Source organism: Chiloscyllium plagiosum, unplaced genomic scaffold (genome assembly GCF_037043375.1).
Source record: "Chiloscyllium plagiosum isolate Xiang-an unplaced genomic scaffold, Cpla_swu_hap1 HiC_scaffold_23, whole genome shotgun sequence".
Taxonomy (NCBI): domain Eukaryota; kingdom Metazoa; phylum Chordata; class Chondrichthyes; order Orectolobiformes; family Hemiscylliidae; genus Chiloscyllium; species Chiloscyllium plagiosum.
Window position 1 is genome coordinate 18094040 of NW_028270161.1, and position 18118 is coordinate 18112157.

At 42.6% G+C, this 18118-nt stretch overlaps 1 protein-coding gene across 9 annotated transcripts in view; it reads left to right on the top strand.

Annotated features, from left to right (window-relative positions):
• The window catches only part of nrf1 (nuclear respiratory factor 1), a 77436-nt gene that overhangs the window by 32103 nt on the left and 27215 nt on the right, over positions 1–18118 (top strand). For 7 of the 9 annotated variants that reach the window (XM_043714010.2, XM_087999406.1, XM_087999405.1 and 4 more), the window contains 2 exons: positions 2441–2542; positions 7451–7608. In XM_043714010.2, the coding sequence (XP_043569945.1) occupies positions 2441–2542; positions 7451–7608 (260 nt within the window). The remainder of the gene's footprint in view (positions 1–2440; positions 2543–7450; positions 7609–18118) is intronic. The other 2 variants (XM_087999407.1, XM_087999409.1) reach the window with 2 other exon arrangements.

An 18118-nucleotide genomic window follows, 5' to 3' on the forward strand; every position in this document is an offset into this window, starting at 1 on the left:
GCATCACCTCTCATTCTTTTGAACTGCAGTGAGTAGAATCCTAATCTGCTGGTCTTTGGTCATAAAACAGTCTCTTCATATTGGGGGTTATCCAACTGAACCTTCTCTGAAATGCCTCCAATGAAATAGAGACCTTGGAGTGCAGGTTCATAGTTCCTTGAAGGTGGAGTCACAGGTAGACAGCATGGTGAAGAAGGAGAATGGTACACTTGCTATTCTTGGTCAGTGCATTGAGTATAGGAGTTGGGACATCATGCTGCGGCTGCGCAGGACATTAGTTAGGCCACTTTTGGAATACTGTGTGCAATTCTGGTCTCCCTGCTGTAGGAAAGATGTTAAACTTGAAAGGGTGTTGCGTGGTTGGGGGATTTGAGCTACAAGGAGAGGCTGCGTAGGCTGGAGCTATTTTCTTGGCAGCATTGAAGGCTAAGGGGTGACTTTTATAGAGGCTTATAAAATCATGAGGGGCATGGATAGGATGAATAGCCAAGGGATTTTTTCCCAGTGTGGAACGTCCAAATCTAGGGGCATAAGTTTAAAGTGAGAGGGGTAAGATATAAAAGGGACCTAAGGGGCAACTTCTTCATGCAGAATGTGGTGTATATATGGAATAAGGTGCCAGAGGAAGTGGTGGAGGTTGGTACAATTCGAACATTTAAAGGCCATCTGGATGGGTACATAAATAGGAATTAGATGGATATGGGCCAAATGCTGGCAAATGGGACTAGTTTAATTTAGGATATCTGGTTGGCAAGGGTCTGTTTCTGTGCTGTACAACTCTATCTTCTTAAATAAGGGAACCAAAATTGCTCTCCAGATGTGGACTCACCAGCACCTTGTACATTTGCAATAAGACTTCCCTATTCTTATACTCCAACCTCCTTGAAATAAGCATTATCATTCCATTAGCCTCCCTGATTACCTGCTATACCTGTGTGCTAGCTTAGTGTCTTGTGTACAAGTACCCCCAAGTCTTTTTGTGTTACAGTTTTCTGCAGTTTTTATCAATTAAAATAATGTTCTGTGCTTTGTTCTCTTCTGCCAAATGGACCACTGCACATTTTCCCACATTATACACTGCTTGCTAACTTTTTGCCCACTTACTTAATCTCTCAATAGCTCTCCGTAAACTGTTTGGTATCTCTTGTAACTTGCCTTTCCAGCTAATTTTGTGTCATCTGCAAATTTGGATACAGTACTTTTGCTTACTTTCGCCAAGTCATTTGTATATATACACTGTATATAGTAAACAGTTGCAGTCTCAGCACTGACACCTGCGGAAACCCACTGGGTACAGGTTGCAAGCCTGAAAATGAGCCCCCATATCCCCAACTTGCTGCCCATTAGGCAATTCTCTATCTATGCCAATATATTACTTCCAACACCATGGGCTCTTACCTTGTAATTTATCCTTCTTGAATACCACACATCTACTGGATTCCCTCTATGCATTCTGATTCAGTAGTCAGACACAATTTCCCTTTCAGAAGCCGTGTTGGCTACTTGATTAGATTATGATTTTCCAAATGCACTGCTATTACTTCTTTAATAATTGATTCCAACAATAGATGTTCGGTGAATCTGTTTACAGTTACCCACTTTTTGCCTCCCTCCCTCTTTGAATAGCAGTGTCGAATTGGTAGTGTCCTAATCCTCCAGTGCTTCTGCAGTGTCCAAGGATTTTTCTGTACTTCTCCTGAGACTTCAGCCTGTAATTCAGGCTGACATTGGAGTGGAGAGCTTAACGAGATGCTACATTGTTGGAGATACCATATCTCTCATATCAAGTTAAACTGCAGCCCTATGTGTCTTTGCAAGCAATGGAAAATTCTTCGCAGCATGATGTGAATAAGAATCCTCATCTTGGCCAATAGTTATCCTTCAACGGGCATCTAGGAGAGATGGCCTGGCCATTTGTCTCATTGCTTTTAGTGGCTTTTAAATTAGCTGTCATCTTTTCTATATTATAACATTGACTGCACTTCATATCATACTTTCCTTAGAAAATCTCAAGTTTTTTACAATAAATAATGATTGAAAATCTTTATTTCTATTATTCTTTCCATTATAGAAGACATCATGCTTGACCCTGACCCTGTACTTGGCTGGCATCCCCTCACATTCATTTCCAATGGGGAGAGATCGTAGGCTATTTATCATGAACCTTATCCTATTTCCAAGCAGAGACACCAATTAAGTAAAAAAATCTCTCACATCCCCACCCAGTTCAGACCAAAGATGGGAACTTGAACCTTTCTGGTCTAAACCACTACTCATCAGAGCACACTATCTATTTAATCAGTAAACCATCAGGCGGAGCTATGACCCTGATTATTTTGATTTTAAACAAAGGATAATTTTGGGACAGAGCTGAGTGAGTAATGAAGATGCCCTGCTGCAGATTAAAGCGCTGTTCTTTCATGTCTGCCCTTGTTTGCAGGTTGGCACGGGTGCAACAGTTGCGACTCTGGCAGATGCGTCTGAACTCCCAGGAACGGTAACTGTTGCTCAGGTGAATTACTCCACTGTTCAGGACGGAGAGGTGAGGGCAGCAGTCACACGTACATTCATGGAGGTGGGGACTCTATCCTAACTCCCACTGAGCATGACTCAGCACTGGCATCCAATCACAACATCAGGTAGCAATGGTCTGGATGATCCTTTCCACCTGGTTGAAAGAAGAGGTTATGAAGCAAGAAGATGGGGCGGGTTATGGGAAGGCGTGGCATAGGAAGCAAATCTATTCAGTCTTGTGAACCTGTTCTGCTTTATACTTTGATTCTATTAACCTTTGATCTATGTCCATTAATCCCTTCATCCAACAAGAAACAATAGATTTCACAGCCTTCTGCGTGGGGCAACGTGCTTCCTGATTTCTCTTCTGCTAGGCCTATCTCAATGTTAAAATGCTTCCTCTTTTCTTGATGCTCTAACAGAGAAAACAGTTTTACAGTACCCACTCTACCAATTTTTTTAATCATTATAAATGTCTTAATTAGACCCTGCCTTAGCCTTCTAAACTCCAGGGAAGATAACCAAAGTTTATTTAACTTGGCTCCATAATGTAATCCTGTATGATTTAAGCTGTGGTGTCAATGTTGACTAACTGTACCCACACCATGCAGATGTATCTTTTCAGAGTTGGGTGCCCAATCTGCATTTTGTTCTCCAGTTTAGATAAGTCTCTGTGCAATTGGATTTTCACTTCATCAACTTTGTGTGCCAATGCTCTTGAGATAAAGTTCAGCAATCCATTTGCCTTTTACTTACTTTTTGTATCTGCGCATTTGTATTCCATGATTTATGTCTAAGGACAGCTAAATCATTCTACCTCTCCACAACTCCCTGTCTCACAGCATTAGAGACACCGAGGAAACAATCAATTAAAATGTGTGCTTTTAGGAAAATATCAAAGTGACCTAGTTTATAAACTAATTGGCAACAAATTAAAATGCACCAACATAACACATTTTCTTGATCTGCCTGTATTAAAAATTTAATTTACCTTAGAATGTTAATCGCAATAGTTTTGTGATATTTGGTAGTGGGTTAATCATAAGTTCTTTCATTTGCAATGTTTGAAAAGGCAGATCATATGGTTGTCCTTGTGTGCTGTTGCGCTTTACTCCCTTGGTGTATGGCTTGAGCTGTCCATAGAACAGATCACGTGGTGCTTACACTATGCATCACTTGGTCCTTTTATTGGGCAATTTTGAGAGTCACTCTGCATATTTGTGAGCGGCACGGTGGCACAGTGGTTAGCACTGATGCCTCACAGCGCCAGAGACCCAGGTTCATTTCCCACCTCAGGCGACTGACTGTGTGGAGTTTGCACATTCTCCCTGTGTCTGCGTGGGTTTCCTCCGGGTGCTCCGGTTTCCTCCCACAGTCCAAAGATGTGCAGGTCAGGTGAATTGGCCATGCTAAATTCCCCGTAGTGTTAGGTAAGGGGTAAATGTAGGGGTATGGGTGGGTTGCGCTTTGGCGGGTCGGTGTGGACTTGTTGGGCCGAAGGGCCTGTTTCCACACTGTAAGTAATCTAATCTAAAATCTAATTTGGTGGGCTGCATGTCACTTTGTGAATTTGATAATCATGTTGTTGCTGTGGCATTTCTGAACCATTGGCATATTACATTGAGAGCAGTAAAATTTCACCAATTGGAAAACGGTTGAATTTTGAGAGTTTCTTCTCATACTGTGATATAAGGAAGAGCCTTGGACACTTCTTTTACTTCTCATCTTAATGGAAATGTAGGAAGACATTCTTTTTACAACCATTACCCCACCAGCCTCCACAAATCTTACTGGAGCAGTGGAGGTCAAATTTAGTGAATCCTGTGGTATGTTTAGCCCTTGACACAAACTCTTGTAGATGTAGAACTATGCCCGTTAGTTTGTATGGAGATTGAAAAGTTAGGAAGCAGGCAAGTGATACTTAGATGATGATACCAGGTTTAAGGTTGGATGAAACCTGGAGATTAAAGCACACAAAAGATGACTGATGAAATTAACGAGTTCTGCAAAGCAATATCATAATTCTTGACTACAATATAGGAGGCTGTCAGTAGCATGTTTAAAGCTTAGATAATTCAGAGAAAAGGAGACAAACAAGATGCCAGGGAGAGAAGGTGACTTTGACAGTCTATGAAAATTACAACTCTATCCAGGAGGGGAGCTAATGGTAAATTACGTATAAGAGGAGAATTCATGTTCGAAAATGTATAGTTGCTCACATTCTGCACAGATCAGACATACTGTGTAACATCTTATCTATTGCCAAGGCCTTCATATGATTTACTTGCTGAATGTGGAAAATATGCACAGTAGAACAGCACCGTGAGAAATAGGTTAGAACAGTTTTGTAGAGCCACACAAAGTGGATTTTCTTTCTACTCCCATAGTCCAACTTGAATCATGTTTTAACTAAAAATAAAATAGTGCAGATGCTGAAATTCTGAAATACAAACAGAAAGTACTGGAGAACCTCAGGAGGTCTTGCCGCATCTCTGGAAAGCATTTTCTGTTTTTATTTCACATCATGTCATCAGATGATGATGGATCATGACCTATGATTGCCGATTGATTCTTGATCTGGTAGTATTTTAAAATTCTTATCCTAGTTTTCACATCTCTGCATAGTCTTATCCATTCCTATCTCTATAACCTTTTCTGAACTACATGCTCTTGTTGAATTTTGGCTTCTTTTACATTCATGACTTTGCTCTCCCCCATTGACAGCTGTGCCATCATCTGCTGAGGTTCCAAGATCTAGAATTTCATGTCCCAATCTCTCTCTCGCTTGCTTTTTTTTAAGGCATTCTTTAAAACCTACCTGTTGGCTACTATCTTGATTCTGGTATCTTTATGTGACTCAGAATCTAATTCTGTAGGTTATTTACTCCTGTGATGTGCCTTCAGACTTTTACACTGTTAAAGGTGGTATATCAATGTAATTTGTTGTTTAAATGCTTTATAGGATGAAATTTATGTGTATGATAGATTATGCCTTGAGAAATTAGCTGTGCAAGACCCGGTTAGTTGATCAAAGCCTTGCAAAATCTGTAAAGATTCAAGGTATTTAAACTAAGTTTCTAGTTCTTCATGTTGGACTGCAATTTTTAAAACAATAGACTAAGATTACTGTATTACAGTCTCCTTACATACCAGGAAACTAACAGTTAATATTCCTTTAATCAGTTTTCAGCTGTAGGATTCTATCAAATGGTAAACATTCATGAGTAAACCCAGGCACTTGGCAAGTGAGCGTGAATGTCACCATTATTGGCACTTATTTGTCTTTAGTTGGCAGGATTTGTTTGACAGTGTTTCAGCGTGGAACTCCTGCCTCCCCTCCTCCTCAAGCCAATTGTAGCATCATAGCTGGAAAGATTTGGCACAGACATTGGATGAATGTGGATCCTCACTGATCTGTATGGTCCTACTATGGTTATCTTAACTCGTCAAATCACTGGGGAACGCAGGATTATCTTCGGAAACTAAAACCCTTTGGAAACTAAATGGAGATTGGCAATAGAATTAAGGGCGGCACGGTGGCACAGTGGTTAGCACTGCTGCCTCATAGCACCAGAGACCTGGGTTCAATTCCCGCCTCAGGTGACACACTGCGTGGAGTTTGCACATTCTCCCCGTGTCTGCGTGGGTTTCCTCCGAGTGCTCCGGCTTCCTCCCACAATCCAAAAAAAATGTGCAGCTTAGGTAAATTGGCCATGCTAAATTGTCCGTAGTGTTAGGTGAAGGAGTAAATGTAAGGGTTACACTTCGGCTGGTCGGTGTGGACTTGTTGGGCCGAAGGGCCTGTTTCCACACTGTAAGTAATCTAATCTAATTGTTTAAAGAAAAGTGTAGATTTTATTTTTGTTTAAATGGTTCTAATCTTCAAATTTACCTTCTGTATTTGATTTCCTCCAAAATCACTTGAGCACAATATCAATGTGTCCCCGAGCTGAAAGAGAAAATGCTGGAAAATCTCAGGGGCAGGTCTGGCAGCATCTGTAAGCAGAGAAAAGAGCTGATGTTTCAAATCTAATTTACCCTTTGTCAAAGCTAAAAAAAAGGGGAGAAATAGGGAGGTATTTATACAAGGCTGAGAGAAGGTGAGTCATGGCTCCAGAAGCAAAGGTAGCAATAAAGAGGTGATAATGACAGTGCATAGAGAGATTATAGGGAGATTAGGAGCTGTGAATGACCAAGACTGAGGCCAGTGCTATGTGACAAAATATGTGGGGGATGGGGTGGGGGGGAGAGATGGGTGAAGCAGAGGCAAAATGGAAAACGGGAGAAGGGTAGCAAAAGGGGGGAAGAGGAGAGGAAAAAGGTGATGAGAGAGTGGGAAGCGAGAGAAAGAGAGACAATCAAGATTTAAGAGGTACAGAACAGTTTAAAAAAAAATTTTTAAAAATATCTTAAAATTATCTGAAGTTGTTGAATTCAATGTGGAGACTGGCAGGCTGTAACATGCCTAGTCGGAAGATGAGATGCTGTTCCTCCAGTTTGTGTTGAGCTTCACTGGAACATTGCAGCAGGCCAAGGACAGACATGTGGGCATGGGAGCAGGATTGTGTGTTGAAGTGTCAAGCCACGGGAAGGTCCCTGAGCTGCTCTACTATTTAAGCTGAGGCTTGGTCAGTCTGAAACTAATGTGGATTTGACTGAGTGCAGAAATCATACTCAACCTCTTTCTTCTCCATTGATTTGGCAGTGATTTGGGTCAATTATCCAAATTAGATATACTTTAATGGAGCAGGAGATATTAATTTTTCTTCAGTCCTTATTAATAGAAGTTTTATTTTTTAAAAAAAACTGTAGCAATATATGCATATTGCTCTGTACTATCCACCTCCCAACTACTTGTGCACTGCACACACTTGCCTTCAGTTCTTCATATTTTGTTTGCTTCCTTTTTACTAATGCCTGCATTTTCTTTGCACAGGTTGAGCAGAACTGGGCCACGTTGCAAGGGGGGGAAATGGCAATCCAGACAACCCAGGCCTCTGAAGCCACCCAGGCTGTGGCCTCTCTGGCGGAGGCTGCAGTAGCTGCATCCCAGGAGATGCAGCAAGGGGCCACCGTTACCATGGCACTGAACAGGTGAGTGTCAGCTAACCGTGCTCTGAAAAGATGTTTCATAAGGTTCATCCTTGATTTGCACAAAAACAAAGAAAAATGTTCTGGGCCAACAGCTGGACTGTGAAATAATATTTTCAGACTTTTTTTTTAAATCCAACTTTTGGAACTTGCAACTGAAAATGATACTTCTATTAGTATACTTCATTCATGTTTCAGAGATCATGGGATTTTAGTTTTTCACCTAGTTGGATATTGATCATTATCTCCCTTTGTTCTTACACAGTGCTAGGATATCCAATTCTGTGCAGACAATGCAGCTTGTTTCTGCTGATCTTAGTTAGATGTTGAAGTAGATGGGCAATATGTTATAAAGAGAAATGGAGTGTGGGATTAGAAATTGAAAGGCAGGCAAGCATTCCCCTTCATACTCTTATAGCCAGCTCAAATTCTAGCAAATGGTTTTGACCAAGACCCAATTAGCCAATCTGACACCGGAGCTGAAGTAAGTAATCTCATGTTAGAAGGAAGAGAATGATGCCTAATGAAGGGAAAAAAGATAGGGGTAGTGCTTAGGGGTGAGTCAAGCTTGCAAACAGATTTGTACCAGCTGATTTGTATCAGCAAGCGCAATGACAGAGAGGGACTCTCTGAAGTTAGTTTTTGACCCTGAGCTGGAGAAGGAAAATTACCCAGGGCTGTTGATCCTTTACCGGCAACCTCTCACTTCTCATTGGACAGTGTCTGTGGTCTTTGCTGACTTAAGTATAGCATGATGTGGAGGTGGCAGTGTTGGCGTGGGGTGGACAAAGTTAGAAGTCACACAACACCAGGCTATAGGCCAACAGGTTTATTTGAAATCACAACTTTTTGGAGTGCACCCCTCCTTCAGCACCTGACAAAGGAGCAGTGCTCCGAAAGCTTGTGTGATTTCAAAAAAAGCCTTTTACACTATAACCTGCCATTGTGTGACTTCTGACTTAAGTACAGCATCCATGAACAAAAAGAGGTATGATTAAAGGAAGAACTGGCATTTGTATTGTGACCTCAAGACATCCTAAAATATTTTATAGTTACAAAGTACTTTTGCAATGTTATCTCTGTTGTAATTTGGAAAGTGAGACAGCCAGTATGTTTACAGCAAAGTCATATGAGCAGCAAAGTGATAATGAGCAGAAAATTCAGATTTAGTGATTCTAGATAAAGATAAATGTTGGCCAATACTTGAGGGAAAACTCTGTTGTTCTTCAGCGTATCATTTGATCTTTTACGTTCTTTTTTTTATTTCAAAAATATACTTTATTCATAAAATACTTTAATGGTCTGTACAGTTGGACTTGCCATACATATGTAAACATTCCTTTTGTTTGCATACCGAAAACAGAGTAATCATTCCTATTTACAGGTCGGTACGATTACATTTTTAGCTGAGGCATCAGCAGAGCCCAAATGACTGCGTGGGCCCCCTGTTCTTCTTTAGGCAGGCAGATGTTACACGGTGGTCTTTCCCCACCGCGCCTTGGCGGCAGCTGCCCCAAGCTTCAGCGTGTCCCTCAACACGTAGTCCTGTATCTTGGAATGTGCCAGTCTGCAACACTCAGTCGAGGTCAACTCCTTCAGCTGGAAGATCAACAGGTTTTGGACCGCCCAGAGAGCGTCCTTCACCGAGTTGATGATCCTCCAGGCATAGTTGATGTTCGTCTCGGTGTGCGTCCCGGGGAACAGGCCGTAGAGCACGGAGTCCCGCGTCACAGCGCTGCTTGGGACGAACCTCGACAAACACCACTGCATTCCTCTCCAGACTTCTTCTGCATAGGCACATTCCAGAAGGAGGTGTGTGACAGTCTCCTCTCCGTCGCAGCCGCTTCGAGGGCAGGTGCGGTGCGGCTGAGAGTCCGGGCGTGCATAAAGGATCTCACAGGTAGAGCCCTTCTCACCACCAGCCAAGCCATGTCTTGGTGCTTGTTGGAAAGTTCTGCGATGAGGCATTCTGCCAAATGGCCCTGACAGTCTGTTCAGGGATCTGCTCGATAGGATCCGCCCTCTCCTTTTCCCGAAGGGTCTCAAGGACACTACGTGCTGACCACTTCCTAATGGACTTGTGGTCAATGGTGTTTTTCTTCATAAACTTCTCCACGAAGGATAGGGGATATGGAACGGTCCAACTATTCTGAGCGTTCCGCGGCAGCGAGGCCAAGCCCATCCTTCGCAACACCGGGGGCAGGTAGAACCCCAGTACGTAGTGACACTTGGTGTTTGTGTACCGGGGATCCACGTACAGCTTGATGCAGCCACAAAGCTGGCCATCAGGGTGAGGGTGGCATTGGGTGTATTTTTTCCCCCATTGCCCAGATCTTTGTACAGCGAGTCCCTTCGGACCCGGTCCATCTTTGACCTCCATATAAACTGGAAGATGGCCCGGGTGACTGCAGCAGCACAGGCTCTGGGAATAGGCCAGACCTGTGCCACGTATAATAGCAATGACAGTGCCTCACACCTGATGACCAGGTTTTTTCCCGCGATGGAGAGCGACCATAGCTTCCATCTGCCCAGTTTCTGCCTCACTTTGCTGATACGCTCCTCCCAAGACTTGGTGCACGCCCCAGCTCCCCCCGAACCACTTTCAGGTGGTCGGTCCTGACAGTGAAGGGGATCAAGGATTGGTCGGCCCAGTTCCCGAAGAGCATGGCCTCTCTCTTGCCTTGGTTTACCTTGGCCCCCGAGGCCCGTTCGAACTGGTCACATATGCACATGAGTCTGCACACGGACAGCGGATCCGAGCAGAAAACGGCGACATCATCCATGTACAGGAAGGCCTTAACCTGCAGGCCCCCGATGCCAGGAATAGTCACCCCTCTCAGGCTCGCATCCTTCCTGATGGACTCAGCAAATGGCTCTATGCAGCACACATACAAGGCAGGAGAGAGAGGGCAGCCCTGCCTGACTCCAGATCTGACTGGGAAGCTATCTGATTCCCACCCATTGATTGAGACTGCACTGACAATGTTGGTGTAGAGCAGTCTGATCCAATTGCAGATTCCCTCCCCAAAGCCCATTTTGGAGAGAACATTTCTCATATACCTGTGTGTTATCCTGTCAAAGGCTTTCTCCTGGTCCAGGCTGATCAGGCAGGTGTCCAACCCTCTGTGCTGCATGTAGGCGATCGTATCCCTGAGGAGTGCGAGACTCTCAGTGATCTTCCTGCCCAGCACAGCACAGGTTTGGTCAGGGTGAATCACTGACCCCAGAGCAGACCTGACCCGGTTGGCGATTACCTTTGACAGAATTTTGTAATCCGCATTCAACAGTGAGATTGGTCTCCAATTTTTGAGTTCCTCCCTCTCCCCCTTCCGCTTGTAGATGAGGGTGATGATGCCCTTCCTCATGGATTCACTCATGGTACCTGCCCGAAGCATACTGACATACACCTCCAGCAGGTCCTGGCCAATCAAGTCCCACAGAGCGGAATAGAGCTCGACCGGTAAGTCATCGCTTCCGGCAGTTTTATTCTTTTCGAAGGACTCGAGGGCCTTGGTCAGCTCGTCCAGAGAAAGAGGCTAGTCCAGCCTCTCGCGTGTTCTGTCGTCTAAGACCTCCATGATAGAGGACAGGAACGACAGGGAGGCCACGCTGTCGGTCGCCTTCGTGTCATATAGACTGGCATAGAAGGATTTACTGATCCTCATGACGTCAGCCTGAGATGACGTTATCGAGCCATCTTCTTCCTTCATGCTGCTGAGCACAGAGCTCTCTTTGTGCACCTTCTGGAAGAAGAAACGTGAGCACATCTCGTCCTGCTCCACCAAGCGGACCCTGGACCGGAAGATTATCTTGGAAGCCTCCGAGGCAAAGAGCGAGGCTTGCTGGCCCTTCACCTCCTTGAGGTCCTCCGTGACATCCACCCCCATCGTCTGCAGCAGAAGCAGGTTCTGCATACTTTCCTGGAACTGGGACAGTTTTCCCCGCCTCTCTCTCGCCTCCTGAACACCTTTGAGGATGAAGAACCTCTTGATGTTCCCTTTTACTGTTTCCCACCAGTCCGCTGGGGACTCAAAGAGGGGCTTCACGGTTCTCCAACCTGCGGAGTCCCTCTTGAGCTCCTCAATATTTCCCGGGGTCAACAGCTTTGTGTTCAGCTTCCACGTTCCCTTACCAGCCCGCTGCTCGTCCTGTAGGTGACAGTCGGCCAGCCCATTCAACTTAAAGAACAAGTTGGACATCGGATTAATGTCTCATCTGAACAATAACACCTCCAGAATGGTAGAGCTTCTCAAGTGCTGCACTTTAATGTCAGCCTGGTTTAGAATTTGATTCCATAAACTTCAGACTTAGAAGTTGCGGCTGAACTACAGGTGAGGAAACAAATCAGGGTATCTCACCCACTATTCTTATACAGTATCCCAACAAGACCAAACAGAAGGAAGTGAAGGAGGGATGTATGATAATCTGATTTAATGGTGACATCCCTCTTCCTGTCCTGTTGAATAAATGTAGAGGTAGACACGTGAAGACTCCTATTTGGGTGAGGTATTAGAGAATAAATTGTGGATCCTGCACCGCTTTCCAAAAAAAAACCTACTTTACATTTCTTTTGGAATTTTGTCATAAAGCAAAGATACGTGAACTGCTAGTGAGTCAGTGGTTTGTAGAGGAGCCATAACATGTTATTCACATAATCTGTGTTGTTCCAAACTCATTACTTGAAACAACACCAGCTGAGTATGTTTTTTTAGGAACTGGTAACTGAAGCATGATTAAGCAGTGAGAGTTTGGGGGAACGGTACATAGACACTCAATCTTAACTAACAATTTTAGTGGTTTGGGTTTTCAAAATGTGTAGTGGACCCTTCTCCCATTTTTGATTCTGAAACCAAAGAGGCAAGTAAGATGTTTGAACTTACGGGCAATGAAACTGAGACACTCAAAATGGGACAAGTGAACGATTATATTGCAAGTGCAGGAGGAAAATTATCCATGGGTTTCCAGTTGAGGTGATGACACTGATGCATGTGTTGTAGCTTTAGTTATCAGTGTAATTGCACAGTATACACTTGTGGATTTAACTTAGTGGTGAGAAGTAAACCTAACGAGGTAAACCTAACGAGTGGAATGACCTTTTGTCACTTCATGTATTCTTCTATCTCTAAGCAATAAATAGTGTTAAAATCAAGAAAGAAAATATCAGGGGCCATATTAAAATTTGGGCAAAAAATTAAAAGTTCTCACTGTAAATAGAAATGTTCCAATTTCTGTTAGTAGAGCCCTGTTATTCTGAGGGAGTGTAGTGATGGGATCTTTTTAAATAGCTCAGAGGGGAAGTTTGGGTATTCTAAAGTGAAGTAGAAGTCACGTCCTGTTTGGGGGATAAAGAAATCCTACTTCTTATTTCTGCTATTTCGCAGTTCTTCTGTTATCCCTATCCCTCTGCACACACACAGAGCATAGGATTGTCAAATGGTGGGAAGTGTTGTTGTTCCATAAGGCTAGGTGCTGAGACCACTACTGTTTCAATATTACATAAATTTATTTGGACTCTGGAATTAAAGATACAACTTCAAAATTTGTAGACTTAAAACCAGGGAGTATGTTTAGTCGGAAGAGGACAATGTCAAAATACATAGAACATAGAACATTACAGCGCAGTATAGGCCCTTCGGCCATCGATGTTGCGCCGACCAGTAATACCAATCTGAAGCCCATCTAACCTACACTATTCCATGTACGTCCATATGCTTGTCCAATGACGACTTAAATGTACTTAAAGTTGGCGAATCTACTACCATTGCAGGCAAAGCATTCCATACCCTTACTACTCTGAGTAAAGAAACTTTAAAAACATTTTTTTTTAAGTGGCCTTACCAATATTCTGTACAGCCACAACATGACTCCTGGCCAACTGCTAGACCTAATGCTCTTGACAAACATGAACCTCCACAATAACCATACCAACTTGCTCCAAGCTTCCCCTATAAACAGGCATGTCCTTCCCTCCTCCAGCCTTGAGTCTGTCTTTACCACAATAACAAGGGGAGCCCTAAATGGCTACAGAACAACATTTTCATGTAATTGACAAATTCAATATAGAAATGTATGTGGTGGCCCATTTAGTAGGAAGATTTTGAAAAGTATTGCTAAGTGGAGTTGAGGAGATTTGGGTGTACAAATACAAAGCCAAAAAAGGCCTTAAGAAAGTAAACACTGCACTCAGGTTCATTTCCAGTTGGATAATATTGATAAACAAAAAAAATATGATAACCTTGCATAGGTAATATTTGGACTTCTGTGAGCATTTCTGATGTCTATATTATGAAAAGGATGTGAAGACAATGATGTCAAAAATGATTTACTAGAATTAGATTGAACTAAGAGTTAAACATGTGGAGAAAAACTTAGATTTGGTGCTCTTTTCTTTCAAAAATAGAAAGCTAAACAGTTCCCAGATTAAGATCTTTAAAATCATGAAAGGGTTTTATTGAGTTGATATAGAGAAGGTGTTTTCAGGTAAAAGATCAGAGCTAGCAACCTTAACATAAATTAGTCAATAATAAATTCAGTAGGGAATTGAGGAGAAACTACTTCATCCAGAGAGTGATTAGAACATGGGGCTTGCTACCACAAGGAGCACAATGAGCTGAAAGAAATTGATTCTTTAAGGGGAAGCTAGATAAACATAGCGTGGAAAAAAGAATAGAAGGGTACAATAATGGGGCTACATAAAGTAGGGTGGGTAGAGACTCATTTGGAGTATAATCTCTGGTGTGGGTCTTTTGGGACTGTTTCTGTGTTGTAAATACTTTGTACATTTAATCATTGCCCAGATTGAAATCCATGAACGTAAACAATTTAAGTAACTATTATGGAGTCGTACAGCATGGAAACGAACCCTTCGGTCTGACCAGTACATGCCGAACATAATCCCAAGCTAAACGGGTCCCACCTGCCCACTCCAGGCCCATAACTCTCTAAACCTTTCCTATTCAGGTACTTATCTAAGTGTTTTTTAAACGTCATAACTGTGCCTGCATCCACCACTTCCACGAGAAGTTCATTCCACACATGAACCATCTATTTAAAAAAAATTTTTTTTTAAAATCTCTCACCTTAAAACCATGTCCCCTAGTCTTGAAATCCTCAATCCTAGTGAAAGTTCACTTATGATTAACCCTATCTATATCCCTCATGATTTTATAAACCTCTGGTTGTAAGTTTGCTCACTGAGCTGGCAGGTTTGTTTTCAGATGTTTCGTCACCATGCTAGGTAACATCATTAGCGAGATCTGTTGAAGCGCTGGTGTTCTGTCCTGCTTTTTATTTGTGTGTCTTGGTCTCTTAGAGTGGGTGATATCATTTCCGGTTCTTTTTCTGAGCGGTTGGTAAATGGGGTCCAAATCAATGTGCTTATTGATGGCGTTCCGGTTTGAATGCCAGACCTCTAGGAATTCCCGTGCGTGTTTCTGGTTAGCCTGTCCTAGGATGGATGTGTTGTCCCAGTCGAAGTGGTGTTCTTTTTCCTCTGTATGTAAGGATACTAGTAATAGTGGGTCATGTCTTTTGGTGGCTAGTTGGTGTTCCTGTATCCTGGTGGCTAGTTTCTGCCTGTCTGTACGATGCAGTATTTGTTACAGTCCTTGCAGGGTATTTTTTAAATGACATTCCTTTTGCTGGTTGTTGGTACAGGGAACCCGATAAACATAGTCCACAGATTCTTAAATAACAAACCCAAACAAGTAGACACAACACTCCCAAACCTCTTGCCACACTACCATACATCAGAGATGATTACCACACTACTCCAGCCCCTTGGCATCATGATAGCCCACAAATCTATCAATACACTGAAACAGCTACTGATGAACCTAAAGGACGCCATACCAACAACCAGCATAACACATGTCATTTATAAAATACCCTGCAAGGACTGTAACAAACACTACGTTGGACAGGCAGGCAGAAAACTAGCCACCAGGATAAACAAACACCAACTAGCCACCAAAACACATGACCCACTATCACTAGTATCCTTACACACAGATGAAGAAAGACACCAATTCAACTGGGACAACACTTCCATCCTGGATCTGGATTAGAGTGGTGCTGGAAAAGCACAGCAAGTCAGGCAGCATCCGAGGAGCAGGAAAATCGACGTTTCGGGCAAAAGCCCTTCATCATTCTATTCCTGAAAGGTGACCTTATAGAGGTTGATAAATTTTTGAGAAGATTTGTAGCTCAGGTTAATGTTCAGGTTGTAAGTTTGCTCACTGTGCTGTTTTCAGACGTTTCATCATCATGTTAGGCAACATCATCAGAGAGCCTGCAGTGAAGTGCTGGTGTTCTGTCCCACTTTCTAATTATGTCTCTCGGTCTCTTAGGGTGGGTGATATCATTTCTGGTTCTTTCTCTCAGGGGTTGGTAAATCATCATTCTATTCCTGATGAAGGGCTTTTGCCCGAAACGTCGATTTTCCTGCTCCTTGGATGCTGCCTGGCCTACTGTGCTTTTCCAGCACCACTCTAATCCAAACTCTGGTTTCCAGCATCTGCAGTCCTTGTTTTTACCTTACTTCCATCCTGGGGCAGGCTAAACAGAGACACCCGCCAAAATCCCCAGAGGTCTGGCATTCAAACTGGAACTTCATCAATAAATGCACTGATTTGGATGCCATTTACCAACCCCTGAGAGAAAGAACCAGAAATGATATCACCCACCCTAAGAGACCGAGACACATAAATAGAAAGTGGGACAGAACACCAGCACTTCACCGCAGGCTCTCTGATGATGTTGCTTAACATGGTGATGAAACGTCTGAAAACAGCACAGTGAGCAAACTTACAACCTGATCATTAACCTGAGCTTCAAAAATTTATCAACCTCTATAAGGTCACCTTTCAATCTTCTACAGTTCAATGGGAAAAAGTCCCAGCCTATCCAGCCTTTCTTAGTAACTTAAACTTTCCATACCCAACAGCATCTTGGTAAATCTGTTCTGAATTTTCTCTAGCTTAATAATATCTTTCCCATAACAGGGTGACCAGAACTGGACAGAGTACTCCAGAAGATTTTAACAAGTAAGCACTGAGGCTTATGGGGAAAATAGGAAGCCTGATTTCATCCACACATTAGCTTTCTCCAGCAGGTAGCTGAACCTCCACCTGACTTTTTTTCCCCACCCTAACCACTTGTTTCATATATTGTTATTTCTGTACTGGCTAGGATCAACTGATTGCAGATGGAGGAAGGAAATGCAGAATACATTTTGGGATCAATTTTTTAAAAATAAAAATTACAAACGTAAAAATAAATGAGAAATATTTATTTTCTCTATTGAGACCTTAGCATTACTGTGGTCTTATCTGTTCCACACTCTGAAAGCATAAATAAATAGAGTAATAATTTCTTGCTCATGGCCAGAATACAAATGGGGAAGGGATCTTAGACCTCTTTGGAGGAACCTATTGAAAGAACTAATATTCAACAAACAGTACAAACACAACTGGTTTTTAAGAGTTTTCCAACAGATTGCCTTTGGACACAAATTTAAACTGTGCAGCTTCTGTTAAATGAATCACAAGCTTTTGCAATTTTCAGCAGCTTTTCTGCTTCAGCTTTAACGCATTCAAGGAATATACATTTCCATGGTGTCATGTGGAACTCTGGGCATGCTGCCTGCCTATGAGATTCATCAGGTTTCAGATCAGATAGACTCAGTCCCCACTGGTTTTCATCTGCATAAATATCCTTGCAGCTGGAATAAGGCTCTTGCAGAAGGCCCTGTAAGCTATCTGATTTTCTGTGTTATTAATTTAGTCTGCAGTGTGCGATGGAAACTCCAATTTGTTGCTCTGATAGTTTTGAGACTCAGCAATTTATGTTTGATCCAATACCTTTTCACAGATTACCGCAGATTTAATGATTCTCTTTTCCTAGTTCCTTTGTCAATATCTTTTCCCCAAGGTGGAGTAAAGCTGCTGTGGTTAGAATAAGCAGCCCTGACTGAGTTGGAGCAATTTTGCCAGCATACTTCCTTCTGATCCTTTTCCTTTAAGCCCTGCTGGAGGAACATTTAGTCAGTTTAAAGACAAAGACAGGATAAGATTCTATAGTAATGCCATTCACGTTCAAATGGCCAATACCATCCCTTGCTGTTGAGGTTCATATCTTGAAGATTGGTCTCTTAGATGAGGTTCTGATTTGGGGTGGAGGAGAAGTTTGGACCACTTTGTGATGTTTGCCAGTGCACTGCACAGGTAGTGCATTGATTTCAGGAGGTGACAATTAAGTTTCACAGAGTTTTATCTCTTCGTACCCCACCTGCAATATTTTGAGAAATTGTGCAGCCATATTCTTTAAAAAATCCTATTTATGGGGTAGTGCTGCACTAAGTCCAGCAGGGGGAGGTAGTGATTTGTATTTTTCAAGCAGTGTTCTGCAGGATCACAATGAACAGATTGACCTGGAACCAGAAAGTGTTATATGCAGTGTATAATGTGATCAGTGTTAATATTATTTGTCTCTTCAGTTACGCTAAGTACTGACT